Source organism: Lepidochelys kempii, chromosome 4 (assembly GCF_965140285.1).
Source record: "Lepidochelys kempii isolate rLepKem1 chromosome 4, rLepKem1.hap1, whole genome shotgun sequence".
Classification (NCBI taxonomy): Eukaryota; Metazoa; Chordata; order Testudines; family Cheloniidae; genus Lepidochelys; species Lepidochelys kempii.
In genome coordinates, this window is record NC_136383.1 from 50,095,818 (window position 1) to 50,116,238 (window position 20,421).

The 20,421-nt window shown below is 41.3% G+C and overlaps 1 protein-coding gene across 11 annotated transcripts in view; it reads right to left on the minus strand.

Moving 5' to 3' along the window:
- Nucleotides 1-666: 666 nt before the first annotated feature.
- ELF2 (E74 like ETS transcription factor 2) overlaps nt 667-20,421 on the minus strand; it is a 63,505-nt gene continuing 43,750 nt past the window's right edge. For all 11 annotated transcript variants that reach the window (XM_073341142.2, XM_073341137.2, XM_073341143.2 and 8 more), the window contains 5 exons: nt 17,127-17,300; nt 11,962-12,048; nt 5,057-5,249; nt 4,232-4,582; nt 667-2,381 (listed from right to left, as the gene is read on the minus strand). In XM_073341142.2, coding sequence (XP_073197243.1) covers nt 1,754-2,381; nt 4,232-4,582; nt 5,057-5,249; nt 11,962-12,048; nt 17,127-17,300 — 1,433 coding nt within the window. In that variant the 3' untranslated portion in view covers nt 667-1,753. The remainder of the gene's footprint in view (nt 2,382-4,231; nt 4,583-5,056; nt 5,250-11,961; nt 12,049-17,126; nt 17,301-20,421) is intronic.

The following is a 20,421-nucleotide window of genomic DNA, read 5'->3' on the forward strand; positions in this document are numbered from 1 at the left end:
ATGTCCTTATCATTCACCCTCCTGTTTCCACTCACATCCTAACCCACTCTTTTCCATCTTCCCTTGCCTCATCTACTGCCCCACAGACCAGGTCCTCCAAAACACCTTTGCAATTCATTTATATATAACAGAATCCTGAAAGCATGCACATGACTATCCAAAGTAACCACGCTCTCCTTTTTGTAACCTTTGTTGTCCTCAGTCTCGTCTCAGTTTTATCATTCGTGTCTGATCTTAAGAACTGGAACTGTCTTATCAGTGTGTAAAAGTGCTTAGTAATACTTTGGACACTACATAAATAGTAAATAATAACTGCTGTGTTACCACTTAATGCTGTTACTCAAAAGTGTTCCGTTCAATCGAATCAATGTAATATCAGCTGTACTCTGCCAACAGAGGATTTTACACAGCACATGTCCATCAGCAGTCATTAGGTTAAAAAATAAATTGCCAATTATTCTGACGACCTGCCTCACAACACTATGTGTAAGGGAGCAGAGTTCTTCCATCAAAAGTGTAAGGGAGCTCCAAACTACCTGACTGTGTCACCGCCCTCTTAGCCTGGTGACTGGAGTATATCAAACAAACAGGTAAGTAGTTGGACAGAGGGGAAACAAGTTATCTTCTTGTTTCCTTTTTTAAGAAAAACAAACACACCAAAATCAATTAAATTTCATTTCTATATTTCAGTAAAACCTACTTGAATACACTTTGAAACAAGAGTACAACAAAATAGAATATACTTCAAATGTTGAATATACAAACTATTATAGTTCATTCTGAACACTGGTACTTCCCTCTTAACTTCAACTAAGAAACTGTACAGGTTTAGAACTACCTGACAAAAATTCATGCTGAGCGTGACCTTTCAAGTGACAGAGTGGAGCTGAAACTGAAATGTATGCACAGATGTCAAGGCTAAGTGAGTGACATAGGCATGTTACAGCAAAAGGCCAAAAGCCTGCTGCTATTTTGTCCACAATTAAGAAATTTAGACAGACTTTAACTACCATACAAAATATGTTACATGTAATTCTATAACAATACTGTGCTAGGTACAAGATTTTTAAAAAATTTGTTTTAATAAAAAAGCTTTACACAAACAAGCCATTAGCTTATTTCAAGAAAGATAACTGAAAATCAGTCTAAGGCTTTCATTTTAAATCTGCTAAGCTGTATGATACAAAATCCCTCTAGGTCTCTTTGTCTTCTTTTAGAAGCTCTTAATCCTCTCCTTTAATTCACATTCTAGTATACCTAGTAGCAGAGTTTTTCACATAGCACCAGTTGAGTACTGTGCGCACACAGTAGTAATTGCTGGTATGCATACAAAAATGCATCAGATTTGCCATCTGTAACAATGAGACTCCTCTCCCCCTGAAAATTAAACCAAGACAAGCCTCTCACAGAACTCATTTTAGTGTTCCAGGTCTTAGTGTAACTTGATATCGTAGTGAACTGTTTGGTCCCTTTCAGTCCAGTCCCTATAGTTTTCCTTCTTCATAGGTTCAGTTGTTTCCCAACTGAAAGAGGCAGTTTTCTGTCAGCATATGAATGTGTGGTTCAATTCCCACTGAAACATGGGACAGTTAGTTAATTTCCAGCAAGTCTCTGATATACGCATGTATGTTTACATTTTTAAACTCTCATTTTTGACTTCTTGATCATGTCCATTCCCCCACCCCACCCCAAGTCTGTCAGAATGCTCAATCAATAAAAGTCAGGAAAATCCATGTTGGTAACTGCCTTTTCTTCATTTCTCACATGTTACTATTCCTTCTGTTTTCATTGTTACAGGAAGGGCAATGGCTGAGGGCGTACTAACTACTACAACATGCGTCACAGTCTTGCTTCCATCTGCTGGCTTTTCTTCTTGCACAAGTTGCAGTGTTTTCATTTCACGTTCCTGTTTTAAAGCCACTGTATCTGTTTTCACGTCTGGCCCTTTTATGACTGCACTAATAACTCTGGGAGGAGTCTGGCCAGATGCCTGCTGGGCAGGCATTGATAGTCTCATTACTGGTGTCCCATGAGCTATAGACACAGGGGTAAGTGCTCTCACAGCCAATGGGGTTCCGACTATGTTAATACTTCCTGACCCAGTCAGGCCTGTTTTTGTCTGCAACTGACACTGTGCGAGTTGCGTAGCAGGGATGGTAATGATTTTGGCAGGCTGCATTGTGATTTTATCTCCATTTTCAGCAGATGCTGGCATCACGGTAGGGATTGTCTGGATTACTACCTTTGGGGTTGTTGCCGTTGTTGGACTTGTGCTGGTTATTAATGGTGACCCTGCATTTACTGACTGTACTGCCACAGTTGAAATTTTCTGCCCCAGAGATGTCATTACGACAGGCACTTGCATCGCCACACGAACAGTCCTATTGAAAGATTAATATATATGTATATACATTCATTGTGTTAAAACAGCTGTCAGATCACCACAAAAATTAAAAGGGATAAAAATGCCAGGATTTACAGGGAGTTGTGCCAAAAGAAAACTGTACCATTTTTGATACACCCAGCAATCAGAAAAAGCATTCACATCCTTTTTCTTCAGTTAAATACATCATCAGATTATTTAAAAAATGAGTCTGGTGGCAAGCATTCTGATAGCAGCAGCACAATGAGTGGGCTGCGAATCTGTCACAGAGGTCATGGAATCCGTGACCTCTATAGTGGCTGGTGCTGGCCCAGGGACTGCCCGTGTCGGGCAGTTTGGGTGTGTGGGATGGTGCTCAGGCCTAGGGCTAGGGGCAGGGGTTTGGGGAGGGGGCACTACCTGGGTTTGGAGGCCCCCTCTTCAGTTCCCAGGCGGCAGGGGGGGGGGTCATCTCCGCGCCGCATGCTACCAGCGCCCACAGACACTGTCCCCACAGCTCCTATTGACTGCGGTTCCCAGCCAATGGGAGCTGCGGCAGCCGGCGCTTGTGGCAGGAGCAGCAAGCAGAGGAGCCCCTGCCCTGACCCTACCTCCACTGCCTAGGAGCTGCAGGGGCACAGAGCTGGGTAGGGAGCCCCGCCAACCCTCTTTCTCCCCCAGTACCAACGGGGGACACGTGCTGCAGCCCGCACTGCCCTCCCCCAGCACCAGCGGGGGTCCTGGGCTGCCTGCTGCGGCCTTTCCCCCCAGTACCAGTGGGGGTCCCGGCGTGTGCTGCAGCCTGGCCCCCACCTCCCCCGCACCAGCAGGGGTCCCAGGTCACCCCCCCAGCACCTGCAGCATCCCAGACCGCTCCCCCCCGAGAGCGCCCCTGCCCAAGTTTTAGTCACGGTGGGTATTCTTAGTAAAAGTCATGGACAGGTCACGGGCCCATGGACTTTTGTTTACAGCCCATGACCTGTCCATGACCTTTACTAAAAACACCCATGACTAAAACATAGCTTTAATGATGAGACATTATCATGAGATGCTTGCAATGGGCTCCAGTCCCAGAAGCTAGACTGGTAAATCAGTTTCCATCCGGTAATAATGCTATTTTGATAATCTCAAAAAATTCAAAAATTTTATGTTTAAAAACAAAATCTGTTTAAATCAGTGGTCCCCAAATTGTGGGGAGCGCCCCCCCAAGGCAGCATGGAAGAACATTCGGGGGGGGGGGAACAGCAAGGCCTGTATCAGCCCACATGGGGGGCAGTCAGGGAGTGCCACGCAGCCCTGCTCTGCCCCCAGCTCCTTTCCAGCCCCACCCCCAGTCACAGCTCGGGCCCCAGGAGCAATCTGTTTCTTGGCCACAGCGGTGGCTCTAATCCTGGCCCAGCTCCCAACCACGGCCCCCAGGAGGGGTGCGGACAGGTTCCATTATTGGTAAGGGTGGTGTGATGGAAAAAGTTTGAGGACCACTGGTTTAAATAGTAAGGCCAAAGCTTTCTAAATTAAGGGAGTCTAAAGTTTGACTCCTAAATAAGTGGTCTCATTTTTCACGAGCTGAGTACTTAGCAGGTCAGTCTCACTGACTTGCAGGCTGCTCAGCCCTTTTGAAGAATCGGTCCACTTATTTAGGAGCTTAAATATGGACCTTGGGAGCCACAAAATCCTATTTTTGAAAATCTTGGCCTAAGGGCTTCATGACTGGAGACCAGTTTACAACCACCTATGCTGGGCTCCCATTACCACAAGTATTGTTTTAGCAAGGTGGCTGACACCAGCTTATCTGTAGGCACTATATTACAACAAAACTCAGCTTCCTGACTGAAGGGTTCAGCAGATGACAAACAGTGTGGCACGAACCTGGGAGCTGCTGTTGCTGGAACAGTGGTAGTGGTGGTGGGAGGACGAGATGACGTTTCATGCCCTGGAGAGGCAATATTCACAACTCTGGTGACTGCCTTCTCTGCTCTTGTACAATTTAACAGAGAAGAATTTTTTCCACCACGTGCAGATGCTGCTGCTTTCAAGAGGCTTTCTGCAGACAATGACACTCGTTCCAATGACTTCTCATCTGTAGACATTGATAAATCTTCATTGCAGGATTCACTTTTGTCATCATCTATGACCACTATGTTTTTTGGCATCTCCTTAAACTGATATACCAGCCTTTGCCCCTCAACCTTTGCAAGAATTCCCCTTTGATAGTAATATCTGCAAGGAAAAGTACAATTATGAAGTAAACAACACTGATGGATGTACATAGGGACTCAACATTTCAAACTTGCTTGTTGACATAGATCAAAAACACACTAATTTCTACAATAATAGGAAAAAAAACTATCAAACATACTGGCTAAGCATAACTATTCAACAATCATGGCTTAAAAGTTTGGATTGTGGTTTTTTTTAAATCATGTTTATACAAAATATTTAAAAAATAAAATATATTCACTGGGAATATGAAAAAGCCATGAAAATGGCAGAGATTATGATTTATAGTCTACAGTTGCATTTTAACTCTTGTAAAGAGTTAAAATCTAGTAGCTATAGAGAAATTTAGGTCAGATGTTTATGATCATACTTTTTTGGGTTTTTTTTAAGTCTCCGATTTAAAATGACTAATTATATAATTGCAGATTATTTTGTAATTAAAGGAAAGCCCCAATATTCTTCTCCTTCATTTACCTCAGGGCCCTTCCCATTGTCTCATAGTTCATGTCAGGTTTGTTCTTGTGCTTTCCCCATAGTTTGGAGACCGCTTTGGAGTCCACAAGTTTAAAGATGCCCTTCTCTCGCTGAGTCCACTTAATGTATCGAGGACAAGTATTTTTGTCCTGAAGAAGATCCAGAAGGAACTCCCACAAATACGTTGTATTTCCTACAAAAACAGAAAGCATATGAACGTTAGACAACTTACACTTAAAGATATTAAAATCCTCTCCATATATAGACATACAAAAGTGCACTTAGACAACTATCTGATACAGAAACTCTGAATGACTACATTACATACCATCCTCTGCCTAACCTTCACTTGTAATGTGAATGTATTTGTTCACTCTGATAAATTTAGGAAAGATTTCATAAATATTTACATTCTGAAACTCAAAGGGGCTAGCACTAGAACTGTGCTATGCCGCATGATGTGGGAGACTCGTCAAACCAAAATTAGCTTTCAACTGCTATAAGAAAGGGAGTGATGGAGTCCTACACCACCAACACTTCCTGAACTGCCTAGAGGACATAAACAATGCTCTGAAAGGAGTTCTGTTCAGCTCTTAAGACTGCAGATAGCAGTTCCAGAACATAGACTGTACATTCTCGGATGGAGTCTGGTGATGAGAAGAGAAGGAGAGAGAATAGAGAGATTACTTAAGGAAAGGGAGACTTTTTCTTTGGCAGAGGACGGGGGGAAAAGATATCCCCATACAGAAGCCCCTAGAAACCACCCTCTTTTTGACCTGCCTCCATCCCTCACCTTTATTACTGGGAGTTCAGTGTTCACAAGTGTCTTAGCCTGTTCACTGGACTCCATTGCTGCGCTAAACCTTCCCAACAGTAACATCAGAGTGCCTAAAACACCTCTAAATCTCCAAGCCATTCCCCTACTGTGTAATATTATTTGTACTGCAGTAGCCCACAGCCATCATAGATCAACACCCCATTATGCGATGCAGTATACAAACAGAGAAGAAAAAGACTGTCTCTACCCCAAAAAGCTTACAATCTAAGTAAGTGTATGCTCTCAGGTTTCAGAGCTGTAGCATATGTAATAGAGAAGACCCAGCACTGCACTAAATTTGAACAGAGAACCTGCTTGGATGGTCCAATTAGACCACTTCCATCTGGGAGAAGGGGGCTAGGAACAGAAAAACGCAGGCCACATTCTGTTTATTACAGGTGGAAGGAAGTGATTATGTGAACAAATCATCAAAAAAAGAAAGAAAAGGAGTACCTGCGGCACCTTCGAGACTAACAAATTTATTTGAGCAGAAGCTTTCGTGAGCTACAGCCCACTTCATCCGATGAAGTGAGCTGTAGCTCACGAAAGCTTCTGCTCAAATAAATTTGTTAGTCTCGAAGGTGCCACAAGTACTTCTCGTCTTTTTGCGGATACAGACTAACATGGCTGCTACTCTGAAACCTGTCAAAAAAAGAAAGGAGAACCTGCAGAATCATGCGATGGGAGAGCAGGGGAAGGACTGCTGAATGCTGAAACACAGTTAAAAAGTTTGTCAATTTTGAGATTTACTCACACCTAAAAAAATAAAATAAAAAGAAGCCCTTCAATGAGAGTACAGATTAAAATCTGACCATCCTATTAAAGGGACACTCAGTCAGAGTCCCCAGATTTTGAGACCTGACCAAGTTTTCAATCCTGGAGGAATGCAGGAGCCCAAGTAAATAAACAAAAGCCCATTAAAGAATAAATCTGTTTGTGCAACATGCTGCCATATCAATTAACAAATACTCAAGCATTCGCTCCTGAAACTTGGGGACAGCATCACTGAGGCTAGACTATTACAAAGTCTATGATAAAAGCACTGCAAAGTACATTTACTTCCCTTAGAGGTAGTTTAAAGAGTGCCACAGTCCTCAAAATTCCTTAAAATTTACTAACCCTTATCTGGGGAAGCTATTATAGTTCCACTTTATATTTCCACTTTACAGAGATTAAATGACTTGTCTAAAGCAATATAGGTCCTGATCCAAAGCGCACTAAAATCAATGTGAAACTTCTCACTGATTTCAATGAAATTCATATCATTCCCATAGTGAGTAACAGTCAGGAACACAATCTAGGAATCCAGTTCTCAGTTCTAACCAAGAGACCACACTTCCGAGACACTCCCAGATCTAATCATTTTATTCTGACTTGCCAAATGAAATGGAAACAAAGTTCCAGTACTAAGTGCTGTTTTTTAGATATAATACTTAATAGCTGTTCTATCTGCCATGATAAAAAAAAGCAAAAATGAGTTTTCAATTCAATAAATTGCTCCTACTAGAAAAAATTAAACTGTTAATTTGCCGTAAATTCTTTGGAATTCTTTTAACCATTATTGACTTCTAGTCCACCCAGATAGGATTTCTCCAATGCTCATTACCAACATGCTAAACCCCAGCTATCAATGCTATCTGTCTTTCTGCAATAGCTTCTGCAGTGAGAAAATGAAAACCTCACAGCGTTAAGCGAACAAGAATTTCAACATCTGTTGTTTCCCGTGCAACAACACATTAGATCCACAAAGTGCCAGATCAAAGGAAATGGCCCTCATTTTGCTGCAAGAAGTGGTACTGGTGATTCAGTAGGTGGCACTCTTCCCTCATAGTCTGCATTGAACGAAATATGTATATTTCCATCAGCAGGAGTTTGGGACAGCCATATTAATCACAAAAGAGTGCCAATAAAACTAGATTATACCACTGCATATTCTGTAGCTATTACATATTTTCTAAAATAGTGTTTTTGTTAATATTTAATATAAATTTTAAAACATTTCAATGGGATTTTTTTAATCCCTTCACTTACAAAGCCAGGATCCCTTAGTGAATCCAAGCATACAGACCTCTGAGGAAGAGGAAATAATGCCTGAAAACCTTTTTAAATGATCTAAACTAGGTTTTCTTTGCACAGAAGTGTCACAATGGTAAAGCCCAATAGGGCAAGTCCTTCCAGGGCTAACACACATGCTGTATCTCACTGGAAAGCTATGAACGTGCTCTAATGACTCAGAACCCTATCTGTGATTCAAGAAAGATTTGTCAAAACCGAGTTGTTTTCACACAAACGGTTCAGTTTCAACAAATCAGCATTTTCAAGAAAAACTGTTTCATCAAAAAGAAAAGGAGGACTTGTGGCACCTTAGAGACTAACCAATTTATTAGAGCATAAGCTTTCGTGAGCTACAGCTCACTTCTTCAGATGCGTATCGTGGAAACTGCAGCAGGCTTTATATATACACAGAGAATATGAAACAATACCTATTCCCACCCCACTGTCCTGCTGGTAATAGCTTATCTAAAGTGATTTCCAGTGCTGGTTTCCAGTGCTGGAAATCACTTTAGATAAGCTATTACCAGCAGGACAGTGGGGTGGGAATAGGTATTGTTTCATATTCTCTGTGTATATATAAAGCCTGCTGCAGTTTCCACGATACGCATCTGAAGAAGTGAGCTGTAGCTCACGAAAGCTTATGCTCTAATAAATTGGTTAGTCTCTAAGGTGCCACAAGTCCTCCTTTTCTTTTTGCGAATACAGACTAACACGGCTGTTACTCTGAAACCTGTTTCATCAAAATACTTCCAACGACCTGACCTCTAAGTCATTCTTTACCACCTAGGGATCCCGCCCCCCCCACAATAAGGACTCCTCAGGGGACCAATTAAGCCACGTTTACAGCTACTTTGCACTACCACAGCAGCTCAAAGCACCAGGGATGCACCAGTGAATCAGTCTACATCTTTGTGTGCATATTATATGTATAATATAATCTTTGACAGTTGTAGTCCAATATGAAACTGGTTGCACACCATCTGCTGTCACTCCGCTAGTCCCTGAGAACCTTGCTGTCAGTGCTGAATTGCGTAAGGAGTTCCCCAAAAGATGCCAAATGTAAAAACGAACCATAAACATGCAAGAAACTCTTGAATACACAACAACCCCACAATACATCCCAGACAATAAACAAAATATACATCTAGCCAGGCTCAGGAGGAGAGAGAACTCTCCTCAATAAATCTTGGAAATTGAGAATCCTGTGAGATGACCCCTTCAAATAAGTACAATTACAGGTTAAGTAATTGCTTCTTCTTTAAAAATTCCAGGACTGTCAAATTCTTATTCTTGGAAACTAAATATTTTGAGAGATGTTAAGTTAGCCAATACCCAGCAAGATACATGAATTGTTTTTAATATAAAAGAAGGGGTTAGAGACACAAGCAGAGTCAGTCTCAAAGAAAAGTGTCCTCAGAAAAATAAACTTTCAAAATATTGGTCAACTAAAGAAGAAGAGATCCCAAATGGAGAAAACACTCAAGGAGACAGGAGTTTAGACATTCTTCAGAAACAGGTTCTCTAAAAGGCCTAGAACTAGGTCACTTCCCTAAAGTATTCTTCAAGTAATGGAAAGCCAGCTCGAGTGAAGCCAGTAGAAAGGAACAAAGTACATCAGCTAAATTTTAATGGAAATTAAGAGGGCTAAGAGGATGTTGAAATGCAAAGTGCTAAAACACAACACAAATGTATTCTTTAAGGGCAACCAAAAATCTGTGACAATCAATGGGGTTCACTGGAATACCAACGAGTAAAGGGAGCAATTAAAGAGCATAAGGACACTGCAGAGAAGTTAAATGATTTATTTACAGTGGTTTTCACAACAGACTTACCTTGGTCACACTACTCCTCCCCCATTCTCCCCCAGACACCTGCTCGCAAACACCAGGCCTCTGGAGCTCTACCCTGATAAGGAACCAGGTAAACAGGAGGGGACTCCTGGATTAGAACAGAGCATGTAGAGTTCTCCATTCTCCAAAGGAGGAGATTTTGCACTACCAACTACACTAGAGCTGAAAACCATACATGTCTCATCCTGTATGTTGCTATTAAGTTCACTAAACCTTTGTCTCTCTTGAGTTTGGTTAAGACCTTTGCTACCAATTGTACTAGCGGACAGGTGTACAGGAATTTCTCTCCTTTTCTCTTCTTCAACATAAAGAAACAAAAAGAAAAGGAGTACTTGTGGCACCTTAGAGACTAACAAATTTATTTGAGCATAAGCTTTCGTGAGCTCACTTCGTCGGATGCATTCAATGGAAAATACAGTGGGGAGATTTATATACATAGAGAACATGAAACAATGGGTGTTACCATACACACTGTAACCAGAGTGATCACTTAAGGTGAGCTATTACCAGCAGGAGAGCTGGGGGAGGGGGGACCTTTTGTAGTGATAATCAAGGTGGGCCATTTCCAGCAGTTGACAAGAACGTCTGAGAAAAAATGGGGGGGGGGTGCGGGGGGGAGATAAACATGGGGAAATAGTTTTACTTTGTGTAATGACCCATCCACTCCCAGTCTCTATTCAAGCCTAAAGTTAATTGTATCCAGTTTGCAAATTAATTCCAATTCAGCAGTCTCTCGTTGGAGTCTGTTTTTGAAGTTTTTTTTGCTGAAGTATTGCCACTTTTAGGTCTGTAATTGAGTGACCAGAGAGATTGAAGTGTTTTTTCCGACTGGTTTTTGAATGTTATAATTCTTGACGTCTGATTTGTGTCCATTTATTCTTCTACGTAGAGACTGTCCAGTTTGACCAAAGTACATTGCAGAGGGGCATTGCTGGCACATGATGGCATATATCACACTGGTAGATGTGCAGGTGAACGAGCCTCTGATGGTGTGGCTGATGTGATTAGGCCCTATGATGGTGTCCCCTGAATAGATATGTGGACACAGTTGGCAATGGGCTTTGTTGCAAGGATAGGTTCCTGGGTTAGTGGTTCTGTTGTGTGGTGTGGTTGCTGGTGAGAATTTGCTTCAGAAAACAGTATCCCTTACTTAGGGTGATCTTTTCCTTATGCCACAAGCAGAAGTCCAAACCACTTTTTGTTTAGTAAGCAGCAAAGGCATCCATGTTTTGTGTCTTCCACTGGAGGAAGATCTGATATATCACATACTGATTCTGAGGCAACTTGTGAATGCCTACTACCACCACCTTTCTGCTGACTGGAGGGAAGGGGCAGCAAGGAAGGATACTCTATGCATCAGTGGAACTGATGGTGAAAGCATGGCTCTTCTGACCAATTGGTCAAGAAAGAACAACTGGAAGGCTCTAAGGTAGTGACAGTTGGCAACACAGGGGCACGTATGCATACACACAGATAGGTGATGGTGGTCGTGCACTGACAAGCATTGCCTCGCAGGGCCAAAACACTTCACACTAAAGGCATTCTCTTCCTGCCTCATCTTGTGGACACAAAACCAAGTCTTGTGATGTAAGAAAATATATAATAATTAGTTTTCCACCTAGTTAAGCCAACCACTGAACCTACTGCTAAGGAAGGGTACTTCCTTGTGTATATTTAAGCTACTGCAGAGGCTGAATCCACTACTAATGCAACAAGCTTCTCTGAACATTCAACAGGGAGTCCATAAATGAATTATTATACAGCGTAAGTGCAGACACACTGTCTTGCTTGCTCTGCCCGACCACCGTCTCTCCAGTGGCAGCGTAACAAAGCATGCGTCCAGCAACAAGCCAACAGGGAGCACAACACCCAGCATGAAGTGAAGTCAATATGTGCAAACAGAATTTCAGATGAAAATAATCATAACGGCAGTCGTTATGATTATTAAATATTGATATTACAGTAAAACCTAGAGGCCCCAATTAAGGCTTCAATTTACTAGACCCTTTACAAACACATACTAAAACATTGGGTGGAATTCTGGCTCCGCTGACTTCAGCAAGGTATTTACAAATCTTGGTATTTTACAATATGTATTTAGTACCAGTGCATGAAAGATGTATTGGGATTTTTAGATAAAATGCACTACATTATTCTAAGACTTAATACATGGAAGAAATTACCTTTGCCTTCTCTGGGTTTCTTCTTTATACCTAAATCTGGAGAACCATTGGAAATGGCTGACTGTTGGGTCTTTGGTTTACGGCCAGCTGTATATGATATTTAAAAAGAAAATTGTAAGACATACATATAATAGAAATAATTAACATCTTATGTCTGAGTGGTAATTCATGTTTCTCATGTTATTTCCCTTATTACATTGTATGGACAAATAGGCCTTTATCAAGTAGGCTAATTTAAAATCTTATATTATTATAAGGTAAGATTATTTATTTTGCAAGTCACAACACTAAGTCACAAACTAATACTAAGTTTGATTGTGGATTTTGTAAGTCAACGTAACTCAGTTCCAGATGAGTTAAATATAAGGTATGCACTAAACATAAAAATTAACACACTTACAAGTTTGCATTCCTTTGGTCTGATGTCAGTAATAATTATTGCTATATTAATTTAAATATCTTGTCCATTGTATTTTATGCTTCCTTTCAGAAGAACTAATTTGTTTTATAAAAAGATTAATAAATATAAGGAAAACAATTTTTTAAGAAATCTGACCATTGAAATTGTACTTTTTTTTTTTTTAAAACCTATATGGAAAACAGCTCTTACATTAAAAATCCCTTCATTACTATGCAACTGTGGAGCAGAAATACATTTTACAGTAGAAGAACATTACGACACCACTGAAGCAGAGGTCAAAACATGAAGTACTGCATCCCTTCATTTCTCTTTAACCTTTTGTCCGTTAAAGGGCTAGGAGCGAGAGTCTGTGCTGTACTTCTAAGAGGCGCAGCACCAAACTCACAGCGCACATAGAGGGGGGGCTAAGGTGATTGTAAGCCAATTTTCTACTTTCTTGATGCTGGGCTGTTTTCCTTTGTGACTCTCAGAATTATTTAGACAGCCTTCGGGGCCTAAGTTATAACATCCTCTCTGTGGCTGCCTATGATCCCCCTGCCTGAAATCTCTGCAGTGGTGCATGCTATGGCCATGCCCTGACATGCCTTTCCTGCCCCCAGTTATGCTCTCAACAGGAGGGCTTGCGAAGTGGGGGCCTAGGAAGGCAGCTTTACAGTTGATTTCCTCAGGTTCTTGTGCCAAGGGAATCCTTCCCCAGCCAGATTTGGTGCTTTCAGAGCCACTCTATGACCCTTTAACTCAGCATAAAGGGGCCAGAGCAAGGGGTGAAGATCTCACCTTAGGTCAGCAAGCTGAAGAGAGTCTGTGTTTCTGTTCAAGGCTAAAGAAAACTTCAACCAATACCTCTCATATCTTAGTAACATGAACACAAATTACTCCTGAAGAAAAGTATTGTGCATCAAACATTGAAATTTAACGACATGTATTTTTATGGAGGTGCCAGTTGCAGTTCCATAGTTAAGGCAGAATTGAGTTTTACACTTACAGCAGGGTATCAAACTCTTTGTAATGTACAAAAATAGAGCATATCCCTCCCAAAAATCAAAGAACTTACTCTTTGACTATAACTCTGTCTGGTAGCGACACAATAGTAGGTTAGGGAAAAGTGTTTTTAAAAAAGTCTGTTTACTCTCATCTGGGACCACAAACATTAAAATTACTTAATCATAAAGATCACTTCAGGAAGGAGCTACAGTTGTTTGGATGCCTTAATTCTGCATTTCCATACCATGTTTGCATTTCTGTTAAGTTAGCCATAATGAACTCCTTGGATTTATACCGCTTTATCCCTGTACTGTACTTTATCCTAAACTACTGCTGGGTCCTCCATCTTAATGTACTTTTTGTCTGTAAATCTTTACAAATCTCTGTCATACAGAAACATCTCTATATATGTGAATGATTCTGGTGCCTCAATGAAAACTGCTTATTTTACTAATTGCCACAGGGAAGACTAGCCTGCTGCCGTCCTCTGAAGGCAGTGCCACTTAGCAGATGCATATGAGTTTGGAGAATTTCAGTGTTTTAAGATGATTTACATTTGCTACATACGTTTTTCTATTAAATAAAATATACAAAACTCTTCTTAAAACTGTACAACTCTCCAAATTCATGTATTCCCCTGCTGAGTAGCATTTCCTTCATCAATGGGTGTCAAGCAAACAAGCAAGAAAGTAACTTCTTCCTTTAATAATTTAATTCTTGTATTTATTTTTTAAAATTGGTGATTTATGGATTTTATAATTTGATACAATGGTTAAAAAATTTACAAATTAGAGTCCAGTTAGTCACATAATGGACCTGAAGCTTATAGTGACAATGGAATATTTACAAAAGACATATACTGAGGAGGATTACTGCCCACTGAAGGCAAATTTTTAAAGGAAAATACTTTGCTGAGGCTATGGTTTAGTCATGCCTGCTTCAACCGAGGCAACAGCTAAATTCAGAGGGGAAGCAGGATTTTTTTAAAAAAATAAAACAATAAAAATAAAAAAGTGGAAAGAAGAGACAGAGACATTCTGTGGAAAGAAGAAAGTCCCAAAAGGCGCATACACACAATTGGCTGCACTGCAGTTGTGTAAGGACATGGCTACACTTGTAGATATAGAGCACTTTGAGTTAAACCAGCCTTCGTAGAGCGCAGTAGGGAAAGTGCTGCAATCTGTCCACACTGACAGCTACAAGCGTACTGGCATGGCCATATTAGCAGATCTTGCAACGGGCAGAGAGAGCAGTGCATTGTGGTAGCTATCCCAGCATTCAAGTGGCTGCAACGTGCTTTTCAAATAGGGGTGGGTGGGGTGGAGTGTGACAGGGAGTGGGTTGTGTGTATGTGGGAGGAGAGAGAGTGGGTTGGGGGGGGGGCTGAGAGTATGTCAGCATGCTGCCTTGTAAGTTCAGACAGCAGCAGACACCCCTGTCCCCCGCCTCTCTCTCTCACACACAGCATTCCACACTAATGTCTCCGAGCAGATAAGCATGCCGCCTGTCAGAAACGGAGCTTTCAAAGAGCATATCCGCATTCCTACAGCAAGTTCAAAACAATGACAAGAGTGGCCACTTGACTTAAGGGGATTATGGCTCGTTTCCGGAGGCTGATCAGAGCGCAGTAATGCAACACCTCGTTCACACTGACGCCCGGGCGTTTCAGCCAAGGCGCAAAAAGCGTTAATCTTCTCGCTGAGGTGGAGTACCAGGAGCGCTCTAGCCGTGGAGTCAGAGCACTCTACGTACCTTGCCAGTGTGGACGGGTAGCGAGCTAGGGCGCCCGGGGCTGCTTTAATGAGCTCTACCTAGCAAGTGTAGCCAATTCCTCAGTCTTTCCGACCAACAATTAGACATTCAAGTTACTGGCACCAAAAACTTGGCCTGCTTTAAGGTTAACTGCTAAGACAGCTTTAGTAACATGACCCAACTCTGGTAAATCTGACTGTTTGATAGAGAGAGATTTTGGAGGGTTGTAGATTTTATTTTTCACTGGATATCTGAAGCATCAAAATGGCTGAACAGAGTATTGTTGTAGCTACTGCAGAACTCATTATGGCATTTGGATTTTGACAAAGTTATTTTTCTCCTCATGGTGCTGACAGTAAGAACAATCTTACTACTATATTCAGAAAATAAGCCACAGCTAATGATGGCAAAATGGAGATACTACTGGAAGTTCAACTACAGTGTCTTAGGTGTTGTCTACACTAAAATCTTAAATTGACCTATATTAGGTTGATGTACAGCCACACTACCCTCCTTGGGTCCGTGATGCGTGTCCTCACCGGCAGTGCTTCCACCAACCTCAGAGAGGCAGTGTGAGGAGCTGAAAGTCCAGTCTCTCAGCTCTGCTGGCAGCTCCCCACAGGCTCCTGGCAGGCTGCACCCCACCTCAGCTCCTCATTCCCCACTGGGAGCAGGGGAAGCCGCCCGGGGAGGCTTCTCACCTCCCCATTCCCTGCTAGGAGTGCAGTGGGGGGTTTGGGGGGGGGGAGTGGGGAGGAAGCCGCCCGTGGCTTCTTGCCCCCAGGAGCGGGATCCAGCTGCCTCGGCTTCTCAGCCCCTCGCTTCCCCTACTGGGAGTCGGGCAGCCTTGTCAATTTGACAAGACAGCCAACAGCCAGGAGCAGGCACCCAGCCTCCTGTGCTTCTTGCCCTGGCTCCCAGCTGTGAGCAGGCTCCAGCTACCCAGCTCTCCAGGAAAGTGGGGAACAGTTGTGCTCTAGCTGCCCAGCTTTCTTGTCAATTTCACACTCCCATCCCATTTCTGCTGGAGAAATGAAAGCTCCATGAAAGCCATGACAAGAGAGCTAACAGCCCATGTAAGTAACAGAGTGTCTACACAGACACTGTGTCACCCTAGCTACACCATCATAAGCCCTATGCCTCTCATGGAGGTGGAGTTATTATCTCAGTGTTCTGGGGCACTTACATTGGAAGGACATGGCTGTAGTGTAGACACTGACATGATACAGTTGATGTAAGCTGCCTTACATCCACCTAACTGTGAATTGTACACCAGGCCTTAGCATCTAGTGTGAGCTGTGAACCTCAGCCCTAGGAGGAGGAAAAGGAGCATGTTTCAGCCTATAAAGTCACTGTTCACAAGGACCCACCCACAAACACTTTCAATGAAACACCTGGCGCTAATGTGCATTCTACAGTTCTTAAACCCCCCTCTCCACCCCAGGCAATAATTTATACAGATGTCATTTCCTCTCATGGTGGCCTGAACTTGTTTCTGATGTGGCATTTGGAATGATCTGAAATGGAATTTAAGGCAACCATATATTAAAAACAGTATCTTTAAAAGGGCCCTTAGATAAGCAAGAATGTCTAACACACCAAGATTTTCACAGGTTTCAACTATTAAAATGTTTCAAGAAACTTAGAATTTTATTTATATTTGAGATACTCCTTGTGACTTATGGAAGAAATTATACATATTCCAGAGAATATTTACAGACAAATTCTGTCTTGAATCCTTTAATTTTTTCCAGTGTTGCCTCCTTTTCTTATCCTTATTTTTTCAACCTTTTTTCTTATGATTTAACAAACCATATTCTTTTGCTTATGCTTTCCCCCTTCTTTTATTGCATGCTCACAGCTCAGAGTTCATTTTGTACACATTAGCATATGAGTGGGGATACTGTCAAAACTATCTCCACCTGAACCAGAAACTTTGCATACAATACTTTGGACTAGGGATAAAATATGCTTAAAATCTCTTACTTTAAATAAAAGTCATGTGTACCTTTTTTCTTTTTCATTGGCTCACGGATATCAGGGGATGTTGGAACAGGAGACATATCCATTGGTTCAGACTCCTCGGTTGACACCTCCACTACAGTCTCTGTTATCACATCTGGCCTCATCGCAGCATGGATAAACTCTGGGGTTGACACACAGGGAGGGACAAAGACTTCCACTAAAGAAAAAAAATGCACAAGATAAAGTTTCTACCCAGCTCCTTTATTATGTCGTAAATCAAATTATTTACAGCAAAGAACCTGGAAGGGACCTAAGATTCAGGTACCAAATCATGCAAACTTTACATAATTTGTCACTCAGGAGCTCAATCCAGTCCCCAAAACATGCATATACAAGTCAATGTTATTAGACATATGGCAAGGACAGGTATCTAAAAGTCCAATCTAGGTCTCACTAAAGTCAGTAAGAATGTTGCTATTCACATCAGAGGGAGCAGCAACTTGTCTAAAGGGCAGAAATAAGACTAGAGACTTAAATAAACTGTTTGCTGCAAGGTCAGTAACATTCTTTCTTAACATAGTAAGAAAGCATTCTACAATATTAAAAATAAGTGAAAGATAAATGGCTGCATTTTAAATCAGATACGTTTAAGTACTAGTGAAACTTTCCACGTTCCTCTTTAAAGCCCAAATTTAATTTTTTCAAAAATGGGTAGGAGTTAAGATGCGGCATTTTGATATTTACTGACGTTAATGGCCCACCAGCAGTTCTATCATACTCCTATTTTCATAAGTTTATAACTTATCCATGATTACAAATTCTACCATAGAACTCTACACACCATTAAGTTTAATCAAAATGTTACATATGCATATAGGAGAGTCCCCTTTGTCCCCACTTAAAACTATGAAACTGTTTATTCAGCATATTAAAAAAGAGATTAGTTTACAATTTTAGTTGTATTTTTGCCCATGTATTTCAAAAATCGTTTTTAGGTGAATTTTTGAAGACTGGTCATCTAAAACATACATTCAGGCTTATAAGTATTTTTTGTTATTTATTAGAAGTAGCCAGATTACCTTTTTACAGCTACTGGACATGAACTATTGTCCTCACTTGATTAACTGATTTTCATGTGTAACTTGTATCACCCCCTAGCACAGGTTGTATGCTACATTATATCACCCAACAAACTATATAGTACATAATGGCTCCTTTGGAGACATTATGGTTTACCTGGTTGGAAATCCATTTTTTTTAATAAATACAGATTCAGCCAAGGAGCCATAACTGTTGTAAATAGGACTCTAGTAGAGTTAGGGGGCAACTATACATTTGTTATATATTTACACGATAGGAAAATTTCTCGAGCAAACATTAAAATATAGCAAAACTCATGAGAAACTTATAATCCTTAAATATTATTACAGTACTTGAAAAAGGGATAAACTTAGCTACTAAGAACTATGGCCCCAATCCCACAGAGACTTAAACTCATACACAATTACACATGAGTAGCCCTAATGAAGGGAACAGGGCTAATCACATGCATAAAGTTGAGTACATGCTTATGTTTTTGCAGGATATGTTATTATGGATTGGATTTCAACCACAAAAACAAAATTCAAAGTCAAGTTGCAATTAATGAGTTATACTTTTGATATATACATATTTAAACAAAAAATATCCAAGTTGTATTAAATATTTTTAGTTGATTTTAGAATGGCCTAAATTGAGGGAACAAAAAAAATCATCTCACATCTTTTGAAAGTGGCTTCTTTCCCAAGCATTCAAATGATTTCTACATTCACCAAGTATCCAAACTTTATAATGTGACAGATTCCCATTTGTCTTTATTACAGGTGGGGCTCAGAGCAGTGCCTATTATTAAGGTTGCCCACACTTTCCAACTGTTTTCAGATGCTTATAACTTTGCAAAACTCTTAACAGTTTGGGCTGAAATTTTCATGCCAGGTGTCCAGCTCAGGCTGAATTTTTTGGAATATTTCAGCCACAACAATTCAGTCATTTCCAAAAATAAGGCTATGGGGAAATATGCTGTTTTGCCCATATAAAAAAAAAGGTCTGGCAACTTTTTTGTTTTCGTAGCTCCTGTGCTCATCCACTTTGGAAAAGCGACTTGAAATTTGGCAAGGGGTGGGGGAGGACTTTATGTCAGGGACGTGCCTTTTCTATTCCTGTGAAAATACACCCAAATTTGGCCAAGTTATAAATCTCAAGAATCGTGGTTCACAAAACTCAGTAGAGACTTGCTAGAGCTTCACAGTTAAATTCCCTGAAGATTCCACCTGCACTGAGCATGCTCCAGCCTGGGTTCCGGCAGGACTTTCCCTGCAATTGCAGCTGAGTTGCCACTGGAACAGAGGTCAGAGAATCTGTCTCTCCTGTGCACTCAATGCTCCACCTGCCGGGCCCAAGCAGCATGGAGGAGGAAACTGCCCTATTCTTCTAGTGCAGAGGAGACAAGAGCCAGAACCAGAGGAGGGAGGGGAGTAGACTGAGACCAGGACCCTGGGGGCAGGGAGAGAGCAATCTTAATTAGGCCTCCATGTGCATAGGGATTATGATACAGTCTTTAATTATGACCACATGCTATTTTTTCCACAAGATCCCTGCCTCATTCAGTTCACCAAATGAATGGTGCTCGTTTAATAAGCAGCTATTCAATATTTTGGTTTCAATGTATTGTTTAAACGAGTGATCCCATGCCTTACTTACTATACACTATTCAAACCCAACTCCAAAGACAGAATTATCTTCGTGGGCTTTCCTATGGCACTCATCATTATGCTGAGTGCTTCACAGATATTAAATTATTTTCACAACACGCCATAGACATGAGGAAGTATGGTTATCCACATTTTATAGATGGGGAACTGAGGCACAGCGAGATTAACGTCAAAAGTATCCACTAATTTTGGGTGCCCTAGGTGAGATGCCTAGGACCTGATTTTTCAGAGTGCTTAGCATAATATAGCATTTTATAGATTCAAAGCACAGCTTCTATACATGTGAGTTGCAGCTGTGGGCACTCAATACTTCTGTACATCAGACCAAAGGGTCGCAAGTCAGGCACCCAGAAAATAAGGAACACACAATTAGTGAATACCTGTGAAACGTTTGGTTAAAGTGATTTGCCTAGCATCACAGAGGGAGGGACAGAATCCAATTATCTAGGGCATCATTCAACTGCCTTAACCATGAGATCATACTTTCATCTCCTACAATCCTCTGCCTCACTAGCTACACACCTTCCAACTTCTTCAACTTGAAGCAGGAGTCCTACAGATAACAGACTCCTTCATTATACAACCCTG